The 12,614-nt window shown below is 36.3% G+C and overlaps 1 protein-coding gene across 2 annotated transcripts in view; it reads right to left on the bottom strand.

Moving 5' to 3' along the window:
* Window positions 1–12,614, bottom strand: part of LOC120534250 (anoctamin-4) — a 384,157-nt gene that overhangs the window by 27,793 nt on the left and 343,750 nt on the right. For both annotated transcript variants that reach the window (XM_039761684.1, XM_039761685.1), the window contains 4 exons: window positions 8,626–8,662; window positions 4,720–4,831; window positions 1,500–1,557; window positions 774–871 (listed from right to left, as the gene is read on the bottom strand). In XM_039761684.1, coding sequence (XP_039617618.1) covers window positions 774–871; window positions 1,500–1,557; window positions 4,720–4,831; window positions 8,626–8,662 — 305 coding nt within the window. The remainder of the gene's footprint in view (window positions 1–773; window positions 872–1,499; window positions 1,558–4,719; window positions 4,832–8,625; window positions 8,663–12,614) is intronic.

Here is a 12,614-nt window from a genome sequence, read left to right as displayed (position 1 = left end):
ATCCCAACATTTACCTGGTTCACTTAATTCAATTTAGTTCATTTTTGTAAAGTGCTTTTAGCTGAGTACACAAATGTGTAATTCTAATGCAGAAACAGTAAATTGCTAAACCTTATAGCACTAACAAAAATGAATCCTTATACCAAGTTCAACACTCATTTTGACTAGCATTAGAAACATGATGATACTGAGTATGTTCTAAATAAGATATAACTAGCTGACAATGGAGTGAAGGGAAAATAAAACTTTAACCAAGAGCATTTCTGGCCAAAATAAATCACTGAAGGTCAATGGTTACTTAGAACAAACAAAGTCACAGTCACATAAAGTGACAGTCCTGATGACCTACTATAGGTCAACAGGCTGCCCACTCCTTCCTGGACATTCTATGATATCATAAGTAAATGTTCTATGTGAAAAGTCTTTTTCTCATTGATCACCAGGTTCTTGGTTCCATTGGTGTCGCACCCTACAATCTGAAGTAGTACCATGTACAGTATGTGGGTATCCTGTTCAGGAATGATTACTGCATTGACTCTGATACGGTTACAACAGTGTCCTCCAGCTCTGTGAGACTCTTAGACACATGGCTGGGTGGAAAATGGAATACTTTTCTTTATGATGTCCCTTTGTGACTGAGCATGCCACCACATGAGCTCACATTGTAACCTTTTCAAAACAACAAAATAATACTAATAGTATTAAAACATTTATATTTTAGCATTTAATAATTCTAATAAATATAATAATTGTAGCATTGAAAGTTCTCTTACGGGTAGCCAAGCTCCATGAAGTTATTCCAGGTCTGTTTGAGAACCATTATTATACCCATCTGCATACAGAGATCAATAAGGCATCCACTTGGGTGACACTAAAAATAATAATAGCAAAACCAAAAAGTGGTCTTATTATCTGTTTGTGTTATTTTGCTATATTATTTGAGCTTATTTACATATACTTTCATCTTTGTTAGTAGGCTGATAAACATTTCATATGGCATAGGTTTCCAAGTGTATCAAAAGGATGTCTAACTGAACACACAGAAGGTTTGGGCTGGCATACAGAGCATTTGGCAAAGTTAAAGATAAAGACACATGACCAAGAAGAGATTCTCCACTACTGTTAAGGACAAAAAAACCCAAAAACATTCTTTACATTTTACACTAACTACCAGATTAAATAGTAACTTTTAGCAATAACCTGATTACATCTTCTCCAGTCTGAGTGGTTATTCTTTATGTACTCTCTTTTTTCATACCCATCCAAAGATCTACATGTTACTTTGATTAGAGACTCTAACCTGTTCCAACCATCAGTGAGTGTGGGTATGCAAGAATGTTTTCTGATATTAAAATGATGGCCTCAGATCAAGGGCACATCCCTGCCTTGTGTCCAGTTCTATTGGAATTAGGCCCCTGCTCCCTGCCTATTTAGGCAGAGCTCCAACGTTTCTGGGTCAAAGAGACATTAACGGTATTGAGCACGCCAGTTGCACTTACCTCTTCCAGTTTCCACCGGTTTATGAGCCTTAAGTAGGCACCAGGGCGACCCGTGAATCTGTCAAACAGTAAAACACATGGATTGCATTTTTGAATTACTTACAGAAAAAGAAATCTTCACATGAAACTAGCAGCTTTTAGTTGTTATAAAGTTTGAATGTGGTTCAGATGCAGGCACCCCCATCCACTTTAAAGCGGAAAGATGCAGCCAGTAAAAGCAATATTTTGCTTTAACAAAATTCTATTAATTTCTTGAAACCATGAATAACATCACAAGGTTGTAAGGAGCTGGGGTTTATCCTGTCAGCAATTGGTGTAAGGTACGAACCAGCCCTGAATAGGATGCTAATTAAAGCTTTTATTACAACATGACAATTCCCACATATGATAATGTCAATATTCATCTTAGGATGAATGATAATATATACCTTATTTTTGTCATTCAAGTCCTTTGGCCGGTGGGTGCAGCCTTGCATTTACCAGTTAAGCATAACAGAAGCTCCACAACTGTTCAATGAGCCTGAAAGTATCACAACTTGGTTTTGGTTCATAGCTTTGAGCAGTTCAGTTTACTATGATGTGCTGTAGTTGGCCAGTTTGAAATTGGTCTGCTGCTTTTGGGGCTTACAAAAAGCAGAGGTCATGCAAATTTGAAGTGCTAAACATGACTGGTTGCCATTTAAACACTGTAGATGGTGTACACCTCCTGAATGAGCTTCATGGTGTCTCAGACTAGTTTTAACTTGCCGCATTTATCAGTTCAGTACAACGGATAATGAATGACTGTTCAGTGCAGGCCTATAGCTTTGGAATGTCTAAGAATAATGGATACGCTCAATGAAGTGAATTAATTGACAAAATTTTAAGCTGTGAAAAATAAAGCTGTATGTGAACAGCAGTAGTGCACACTCACTCAATCCAGTTTGAACTAACAAAAATCACTGTAAGCTCATTCTATCACAATGTTCACTGCTTTATCAAAGATTAAAAAAAAAGAAAATGAACTTTTTTGCTGTACTGCAGTTGGTATTGAAATATACTATTACATGGTATTTAAAGATATAACCCCATTGAGAGTGTTTAAATATTATCTCACTTTATATGATTAGGAAATATACACAACTAAGACATCCAAAATTTACTGACTATGAATGACTATTCTCATAAATTGGCTGGCACAAAATTTTTTGAATGAACATTCAGTCATGTTTGTCTTGCTACAAACAAGTATCTTATAAACTGTGCTTACTCAACAGGCCAGAGAAAATGACATTTAGCTGTAAAATAGAAACAAAGTAAATAAAAAAGCCAAAAGGATCGTAACGTGTGTGGATCATGGCAGCCCTGATCTGCAATGAGGTGGAGCCAAAAAGTCACCTTCTTGTATCAGGACATTTAAAGTAAATTACAATACTGTATATCCTCAAATGGTAAGAAGGCATATTTTGAAAATTAACAGAAATATTTTTCACTTCATGTTCCATTGGGAATATCTGGTAACAATAACTCACAGTAAAAGTTGCTTGAACCATGAGAAGATTGCAATATGCAAGCTTTTGAGGCAACACCGGTCCCTTCTTCAGGCAAGGTGAAGAAGGGGCCTGAGTTGCTCAGCTGCATATTAATCTTTAGTTAGCCAACAAAAGGGGTCATTTTGCTTGACTTCTCACTACACGAATATCAACTGTCAAACAAAGAGGCTTTATGATTTGCATACTGTATATGAAAAATAATATAATGTATACATTTATATGTAATATAATGTTATTATTATGTCAATATTACGCAGTATCTGTCTTCTTATATAATACGCTACCGTGGCTGTTCGTTTGTCTGTCCAGGATTTTAAATCACCTGTGGTTTGCAAACCGTTTCACCTATTGACCTGAAATTTCGTGTACATATACTATGTGACGTCTACTATCTGCTTTTGGGGTGGTGATTTTTATTACTCTTTTTATTTTTATTTTATTTTATTGTAGAATCCACTCTCGGCTGTGCGCCGCATGTTTACGGGTGTCATTCTCATTCCCTACCACCTTCACCGTCACTTCCCCTAACTTTTCATATTTTAAATCATTCTTGAGGCAGATTGAAGACTTAAGTGCCAGCTTAAGTGAATCAGTTTTAACCCGAAAAGAGGCCGATGGAAGAAGACAAGAAGCAGGCCACTAGGGTGGAGAAAAGAAGAACTGCACATGAAGCAGCAAACGTATCAACCTCTGAGCAAACAAATGATAAACGTACAGAGAAAGAGGATGAAAAGTATATGTCAAGTGTATTCAGTCCACGTTATCGTGTAATACGTCGTTACTGGTATATATATAAATCTCAAAATACAATCTATATATGGCACTTGCACTAGTCACTATTAGATATACCATTTGCCACCTGCTTCCCAAACTCACTAACTAAATACATTATCCATCAGGAAAAGAGATTTGTGTGCTTAGAGAGTACTGAAATGATTCTACAGTGGAAGACGAACTGAGATTAACAACACTTGGTATGTATAGATTGATTAGACGTTTTGGACAAAATATCCAGGACTTACCAAAATGTTTTATGTTCATATTCAGGAATACAGAAAAGATGTAAAGATGAGCAAGCACAACGAGCTTGCCAAACCTGTTCACTAGTGTTGGTTAATGTTGTTCTTTATTTGGGACAGTCAATGTGTGGATGTCACTGACTTGAGAATTTATTATGTCACTTAGATAAGAGTGACTAAGTCAACAGTAATACATTCCTGGGAGAGTTAACTTTGGATTGCTAAAGAGGCTACTGTAATATCCTTACACAGTCACTGCCACTGGTTTATTATCTGTGGCCTTGCATTTCTGTCCACTCATTTGGAGCAGAATGCTGAGCTACAGAAAGGTTTTTGTGTTCTGTAAACTACCATTCTCCCCAGTCCAGGTAATGATTTAAGCCCCACTCCAGTCTAATCTTTGTTACCATGCATAGCATCTACTGGGGATATCATGTACTTTACCTAAAGTTGAATATATGCTAGTGGTATTGCCCATATCCTATATCATTCTCTTTATTTTTATAGAATAATCAGATGTGATTTGTCATGCATTTTAAGGCATGCTAAAGCCTCAATTGTCAACATTTCATTGAAAACTTTACAAAAACATTTCATATCACAGAAAAAATGGAGCAAAACACACCTCCAGTTATATGTTTTCCTAACCCCATTACTTGTTTGTCTTACCTCCCCAAGAAGAAGGCAATATAAAATGTAGAACTGTTCAGATTGACAAACTGAAAGAGAAACATTTTCAGAGTAAAGCTGTTCTCCCATTCAGACTCTGTTCGGGGCTGTTCTGTGAAGAGCAAAACAGTAAAAGAGAATTCAGGCTATAGATGCTTATCTTGAATCTTTCGTGAGGAAAGTTCAAAATGACAGGCAATCCTCAATGAATTAAGTAATCAAGAAAGTTTCTGTGATTTAAACCATTCAAGGCAGCAGTTTACATCTCCCTCATCTCTTCACCACTGTGACACCAGTCATTGGCTGTTTCATCCATTTAGAAGGACTTTTGGCCAAACTTATAGAGGAATAGGAATGAATACCTCCTCTGTATTGCACTGGCTACTCTCTTGTCTGTTTCTTAGCTGAAGGAGCAAATGTACACACTGCAAGGATGCATTATGGAATGGAAGAGTATTGCATCTTGTCTGAGACATTAATTTAGCCCTCAAGTCATACATTACCTAGTAAGCCTTTGCCAATGCTCGCATTAGTTCCAAATGAGGAAGCTGATCAAATACCAGTCCAAAAAGCCAGCTTTTTAAATGCAGGGTGGGCTGTCCACTGGAGTCTCAAGGAGATATTTTTCTTGCTGGCAGTTAATCCAAATGGTATTACATTAGATTAAATAGCCCTCATTCAAAAAGAGAATTGAGGAGCCAAGTGTCCATATCCTGTACTTCAGGGTCAGAGGGAGCAAAACCCTAAGTCATCGACATTGATCACAAGATAACAACAAACGTGGGAAAGACTACTAGAATAGGGTATACATGCCAATGGAAATGTGTGCTCCATGTACTGTAGTTGGATGGCAAAATGACCATGGGATGTGCGGGCTAAACAAATCTCTGATAATAAGTGAAAAACATTTCCAGAGAGGCTAAAAGACCACCTGGCCACTAAAGGGTAGTACACAGTCCCAACCGGGGAACAGTGAAACTGGGCTGACCATTTGAAAGGAAGGACAGTTGGATGGCTTCCCTGAACAACTGGCTTCTTGTGGCCTTTGGAATCCTTTGGTTTCCCTGTACTGCGGAACGTTCCAATGGTCTATTACACTGTACTTATCAATATATGGCCATTTTACAGTTGGCAAGGTTACAGATTATAGAGGGAAACATGAGAACCCATGTGGATATGACAAGAACATGCAAAAAACGATGCACTAGGTAAGGAACCTATACTACTGGAGCAGTGGAGAGCAATGTTAACCAAAGTGTCATAGGAATAACCAGAATCTGTTATAAATACCATATAGTTGATTTAAGAATCAAGCTAATAAAAGATGCTTTAAAATCCATAGAACCATTAGATTCTAAATAAATCAACATATATTTTATATAAACTGAAATCATTTGAAATAAGACTAATATTCAAATCCCTTCCAAACTCTTGATTGGCTCACAGAAACATAAAAACAGTTATAGCAACTTCCTAGTGTCTTTTAATGTGTTATATTAAGCATACTGACATGAACTACTGACTGTAACTACCAAAGAGTTACACTCAACATCCTTGGCAGACCTCAGATTCAAACTAAGGCTACAAAACAGCAGGGCAACTCTTATTTCCAAGAATATCTGAGGGAAGCCATCCATTGTGCATGTGTCTCATAGACTTGGAGAAGGCTTTGATTGTGGCATCTAGTAGGAAGAACTTAAAATGTGTGGCATGCTAGAGCTGTTGTGTGTGCCATTTGTTACTGTATTTAGCAAGTAAAAATATGTCAGCATACATGGTAATAACTGAAATCCATTAAAACTGGCCACAGGGTTCCAGGGAGGATGAGTCTTATCTTGAGGTCCGTTCATGAATTTCATGGATATTATACTCAGTTGGGCAAACAATTATATGTATTTATTAGAATAATAAATTAGGTTTTCTTTATGAAAGACAGAGATAAAGTTCCTGGATTCTACACAAAATCATGCTTTTGAGGAATGATATAAGAATGTAACATATTCTAAACTTAATTGTTAAAATGTTTAGGTCTTTTTTTGGTCATCTGCTGAAACTGTGCAATTTATAAATAAATTTCTATCTATCTATCTATCTATCTATCTATCTATCTATCTATCTATCTATCTATCTATCTAACGGTGTAAGCAAAATGTAAAAATTATAATAATATTATGTGTTGATGTACATGGATGTGTGCACATGTATTTACATGATAAAGCATCATTATTGAAGTTTCTAAAACTCAAATGAAACCAAGAAAAAACTTAAAAGAATGTCTAAAATTGCCAAATATAATACAAATGGTGCTAACATATAATATTAACTGCTATAGTTCTGATGAATATGAAGATCAAGCTGAAGCTTTGAGAATTTCCTGCAGTGTTGGCTAAAATCAAACCTAAAAAGGTTTCTGTTGCTTAGACAATATTTTTTTTTGTCTTAATTGTATATACATTATAGTTACCTATGTCACCTTTTTCTTTTGATTAGCCCTTCTTCTGGCATGTTTGCTCATTTTTAGGGGTTTCAACTTTTATTATGTCTCCTCTTTTGTATGGAGTTGTTTCCCTCTGAGATCCTTGTGGTATTATGTTTTTTTCTTCAGGTAGTAAACCTTTAAATAACTACCAAGAATAAACACAAACAAAGAGGGCTACATCTCTGTTAATAGCAGATGATGTCCTGTTGAGGTCTCTGGTGTGTACTGGATCACTTTGCATCACAACATAGCATGGTCAGGTTAAAGATTAACAAGTCTGAGGTCATAGCAGTTTTTCAGAAAAGAGATGCCTTTTCCTGCATTAGTGGGCAGTGGAGGTGAAGTACCTTGGGGTCTTGTACGGTAAAGCAGGAGCTAAGCCATTGGAAGAAGTTACCTGTTTACTGCCAGCCCTAACCTATGGTCAGAAGCCTTGGGTAGTGACCAAAAGAACAAGATCTTAAATACGAGCATGAAGCCTGCTCTGCGTGGCTGGAGTCATGACATGAGAAGGTGCCAGTGTTTTGGGCCATTAGTTAAGATGCCTCTGAACACCTCTTACTGAAGGCATGGTACACTGGGAAGATTTGGAAAACTTCTGGAAGCATCTAGGAATTCTACAGGATCTGCTACTACTGTAACTATCACCAGAAAAAGTGGAAAATTTGTAATGATGAATAAACCACTTAAAAGCCTGAAACACAGAATGTTGCAGGGTTATTAATGTCTATCCATCCAAAACTACAAATGCAATATCTCTTGACAATAACATTGCAGGGCTCAGTCATGCACACATCTCAAACAGAAGTAATTTAAAGTGGAAAATATATCTAAAAAATAAATCTTTGGGACATATACTATCAAATTAAATAGAAACAGCCATTTTCAGTTAGGTCTCTTTTACAAAGAATTTTCAGCTAACTGATTGGCTTTGTAGAAATTATTGTGGTTGTGTACAAAAGGCAAAAAATAAAGTAAATAGTCCAAGATATGCACCCTGAATGTTCAAAACTCCAACAAGATTTGAGGATTTGGGAGTAGCCTGTTCTGGAAGCTGCAGCTAATGTGCACATCAAGAGCCAATGCAGTCAAGACATCTTCAAAATAAGTTTTAAAATGGATGGATGTTTGAATGAATGGATGGACTTCCTAATTGAAAGGCAGTTGGTCAAAGGTGATATTATTTATTATCAATTTATTGTCAGTTGACACACTGCCAGCACTCTTCTACTGTAAGATAGATGGAATTAGGAAATCATGCAATCACACATGCTGTGAACCTGCTTGCCTTACCAGACGATTTTACTTTTTTGCTGTGTTTTCCTAACATTTTAAATGGTGTACCATTGAATAGCATTATTTTGTCACAAGCTTCTTAATATGACAGCAAGTAATTCCTCATGAGACAACATCAAAAGTTAGCTTACCTAAATTTGTTAGCAGGAGGGCAACTTTTTCATATAACTGAAAGACAAAAAGACATCAAGGGACTCATAGAATCATCACTAGAATCTTGAAATCAGCATCTACAGTTTCTGTCAAACCATTACAACTTAGTATTAGACATTAAAACTAATAAGTCAACAACTATAAAATCCAATAATTATTTCTGCACTTCATTATATCAAAAACAGCACTTATGAATTTCAAGGTTTTCAATGTAGTCTGCACTTTTGACTGTCTCCATGATTCTCTAATATGTCACTTCATCAGCCTTATAACAAATGTGATTGAGATGCTCTTCACTCTGGAAAAGTATTTTATAAAATAAAGCATGTATATTTCCAATCGAATTCTATTCCTAAATATACAGTACATCCTTTCAAAAACATTACATTTTATTTCTGTCTTGCTAGACATAGACACTTTTAAATCATCTAAAACAGAGGTGTCTACATAAAAGTCTGATGATGCTTTATGGCCAGGCTGTTAGGACTAATCATTTACTAAACTGCAAAACACAGCAGCAAGGGTCATAACTGGAAGAAAAAAGTATGGCTGTGTTCTTCCAGTTCTTACATTCCTTTACTGGCTTCTGATTAAGTTTATTTTAAAATTCTCCTCTTTCTCACATATAAAATGTTGTTTAACTTACATGACTTACTAATTCTACATTTTGAAGTCCAACTTGCAATCTCAAGATGCAGGTCAGCTTAAAGCATAGAACATACTAACATAATAAACTGAGAAGACCATTCAGTCCATCAAGATTGGTTCTAAAAGTGGATGCATCTGCATGTCCTAATAATATTAAAATAAATGTGTGTTAGTGTAAAATTAAGAAGGTGCACCTATTGTATTCAGCATAAATCAGGTAATAAGGATGTGAGGTTGTAAGGTAAGTTGAGGTATTGTGATGATGCACTGAATGCTCTCTATATTATTCTTCAGGTCTATGAGTATAATGGTACCATAATCTATCTATCTATCTATTGTATGTCCTAAATATTTCCTTCCTGTTGGTTTAAAAAAAAGCTTATCTTTAGGTCTCAGCTACCTGCTTAGCTAAGAAAAAATACTGTACACAGGAGATTTCAACAGTTATATGATCAATATTTATTATAGACATGGCATTCACATTAGTGAATTCTCTAAGAAGACATTCCTTCTCTGGCCAAAGCGTAAAACTGACTACCCTTCCCTCTTCTCAATGTTTATTTCTTAAAGTTTCTTTTCAAAAAGTTTAGCAATCGGGGTATAGTCCAAATTGTGTGTATTTCTCTGAGAACTTTAAAAGGATGGACATCAAGTTTTATGATCAAAAACAGAACTATGCACTAAAAGTCCAATATCTTAAATAGTGTAACTACACTGCTTTTCTTTTAGATTTAGCAATAATTATAAAATTCTCTTTTTAATATATAAAGTAGTTAATGGCCTTTGTTCACCTTTTAGAATGAATTAATCTTTACATGTTTGAGTATACAGTACACGATGATGACAAATTTTAGACTGCATAACCTTTTAAGGATAAATAAAATTGCTGTACTTAATACAGCATTTACATAAAGACCCCACCGACTTTGAAAAAATCTGCCTATTTAAATTAAAAGTAACCCTTTTGGTTACAGCATTCAAATCAAGATTAAAAATACGTCCCTTTAGTGCATCAAAATCTTGTTAAAGCTGTTGTTGAGTCTGTTCATATCTCTTTTTAATAACTGCAGCAATCATTGTTACCAAATCAATCCCATACTATTTCTCTTTTCAGAGTTCTGTGGTAGTACTTGGTGTCAGTGTCTCTTTGATCAGGTTATACAGTTCCTAGTGATTTTTGATTAGGACTTTGGTGTGCAAGTCTATTCACTACATTTTTCCTATGTTTTTTTTTTTGTGGTTAGATGTGGATGAAACATGCCAAGCTGGACAGATCTGGTCTCCCTATTTGCTGCAACAGTCTACATCACCTCCTCAGGATTTCTCAGTTGCTGATACGCATTCTGAGGAGGAATCCAAACCACATTCTAAAAGAACCTCAACTGAGTACTGTTGATCCACACAAGCTGAGATCCTCCCTTATCGGGAACTCCTCACCCTATCACTGAGAATGAGACAAGGAACTTGGCACAAATACCTTATTTCAACCACTTGTATGACAATGTCATTCTTTTGGTGACAGTCCAGAGTATATAGCCATAGACTTAACTGTTATTTTACAACCCAAGCTTGGCAAAATGTTTACAAAACTGCCACTGCTGAAAAGTTTCAATAAAAGTTGTCATTTTGCCATGTGTTTGCTTGACTTCTGATTAGCTTTAGTTGAGAACAAGATCTTGAGATGCTTGAACCCATCCATGTGGGCAGCTGGTTTTCCCTAAAATGCAGAATTCTTCCTACTTTTTCGGGAAGAGGCCCTAATTTTCATCCTGATGATTTGGCAAACTTCCATAACCCCTTAAATATCTATGAAATGGCAACTGGCAATTGAAATCCTCATTGATATTCCTGGATCTTTGATTTAATTAAAAGATGGAGTCTCTGTTCCAGCATAATAAACATGACATTTTCTCCTCCTTTTCTACCTTTCTCAACCTCCCTGAACTGTGAAATGGTCTTTCAAAAATACTCTGAGGCTGACTTAAAAGTCATTATTCAAATTCTTTCCAAATTACTCCCATACATTTCATTTAAGCTGCTACTGCAGGTGCTACCATCCTGGCCTGTCAGTTCTGAACTAACATTCCATGGGAAAACAACTCATGGAATCAACTCACTACTTGCCCACAGCTCATTACAGCAGCCTTCACTATTGAGGTCTTGAACAGGTTTCATTCAGACTGAATGTTCTCTATCTCTCCCCTTATTTAGTAGTAGTAGTTCTTCTAGATGTAAATGTTGAATCCAGTACAAACAATGGTATCTGCTAGTTGTTCACTGTATCCCATAACTATCCATTTACATCTTCCAAGTCTGCCCATAAGATGCTTCTACTGCTGATCAGATTATATTGTATCCAGAATACATGACACTTAGTTGGGATGACAAAACTCTAAAGTCAGTCTTTAATTGGGTACATTCATACCAATGCAGGGATCCAATAATAATTTGTTAATCTGATTCAGACCAGGTAGGCAATTTCTTTCAATCACATACCCCCAAGTATTTCCATCATTCCCCTGAATACCACTGAATTCGCCTAGTAGGACTTTAGAGTTAGTTGAAGGTGCCCTTTTGAGCACCAAATCCACTCCATCTTGAGTACTCTGAAGAGCTGCAAGGCCCATACAAGCAAACAAAAAGACTTCTGTACATTTGTATTCAGATAGTTCTTTAATCCACAAGTTCAAACTGTGCAGCATCCAAATTGGCACTTGAGAGTATCCCACACGGCCTGTGGGGAGCTCCAGAGTAGGAGAAATACGATTGAGGAGGGAGCAGTCTAAATCCAGAGGTAATGCTGTGGGCAGGGATGACTGTAAGTATATCTAATTGGTATTTTTTCACCTTCCTACATAAACTCTGACATCTTCACCACCATAAAGGTAACATTTCATGTCTTTACAGCCTGTTCTCTTTGCCAAAGCCTAATATGTCCAGATCAGTATCATTAATGCCTCTTGCAAGTGGTGATCCCAAAAAGCAAATCCTAGTTCTACGTGTGGTTTGAATTTTGACCTTTTAAGAACCGTGACAGAAACGTTATTTTTGGATGGCTCTTTGTCTGGCCCCTCCCCTTAGTCACTTTTATATCTATGCACAAATTGCAAATTGTTTTTGTGTTTATGCTTTTGTTACAAGTTGAATTTTAATTGAACGATTCTACATTTATAATAGTGTATAGTAAACTGTGTTTATAAGGGGGCTGAAAGTGCAGTTAGAAGGATGCTGCAAAAGCTTATAAAGCTAAAGCCCAGGTAGGTTATTAATTGTTCATTAAGAAGTAGTTAGGCAAGTATGAGACATAGCACTTAAGCAT

This window comes from Polypterus senegalus, chromosome 8 (genome assembly GCF_016835505.1).
Source record: "Polypterus senegalus isolate Bchr_013 chromosome 8, ASM1683550v1, whole genome shotgun sequence".
Taxonomy (NCBI): domain Eukaryota; kingdom Metazoa; phylum Chordata; class Cladistia; order Polypteriformes; family Polypteridae; genus Polypterus; species Polypterus senegalus.
The sequence above is the reverse complement of the archived record's forward strand: the minus strand, read 5'-3'. Positions and strand labels throughout refer to the sequence as shown.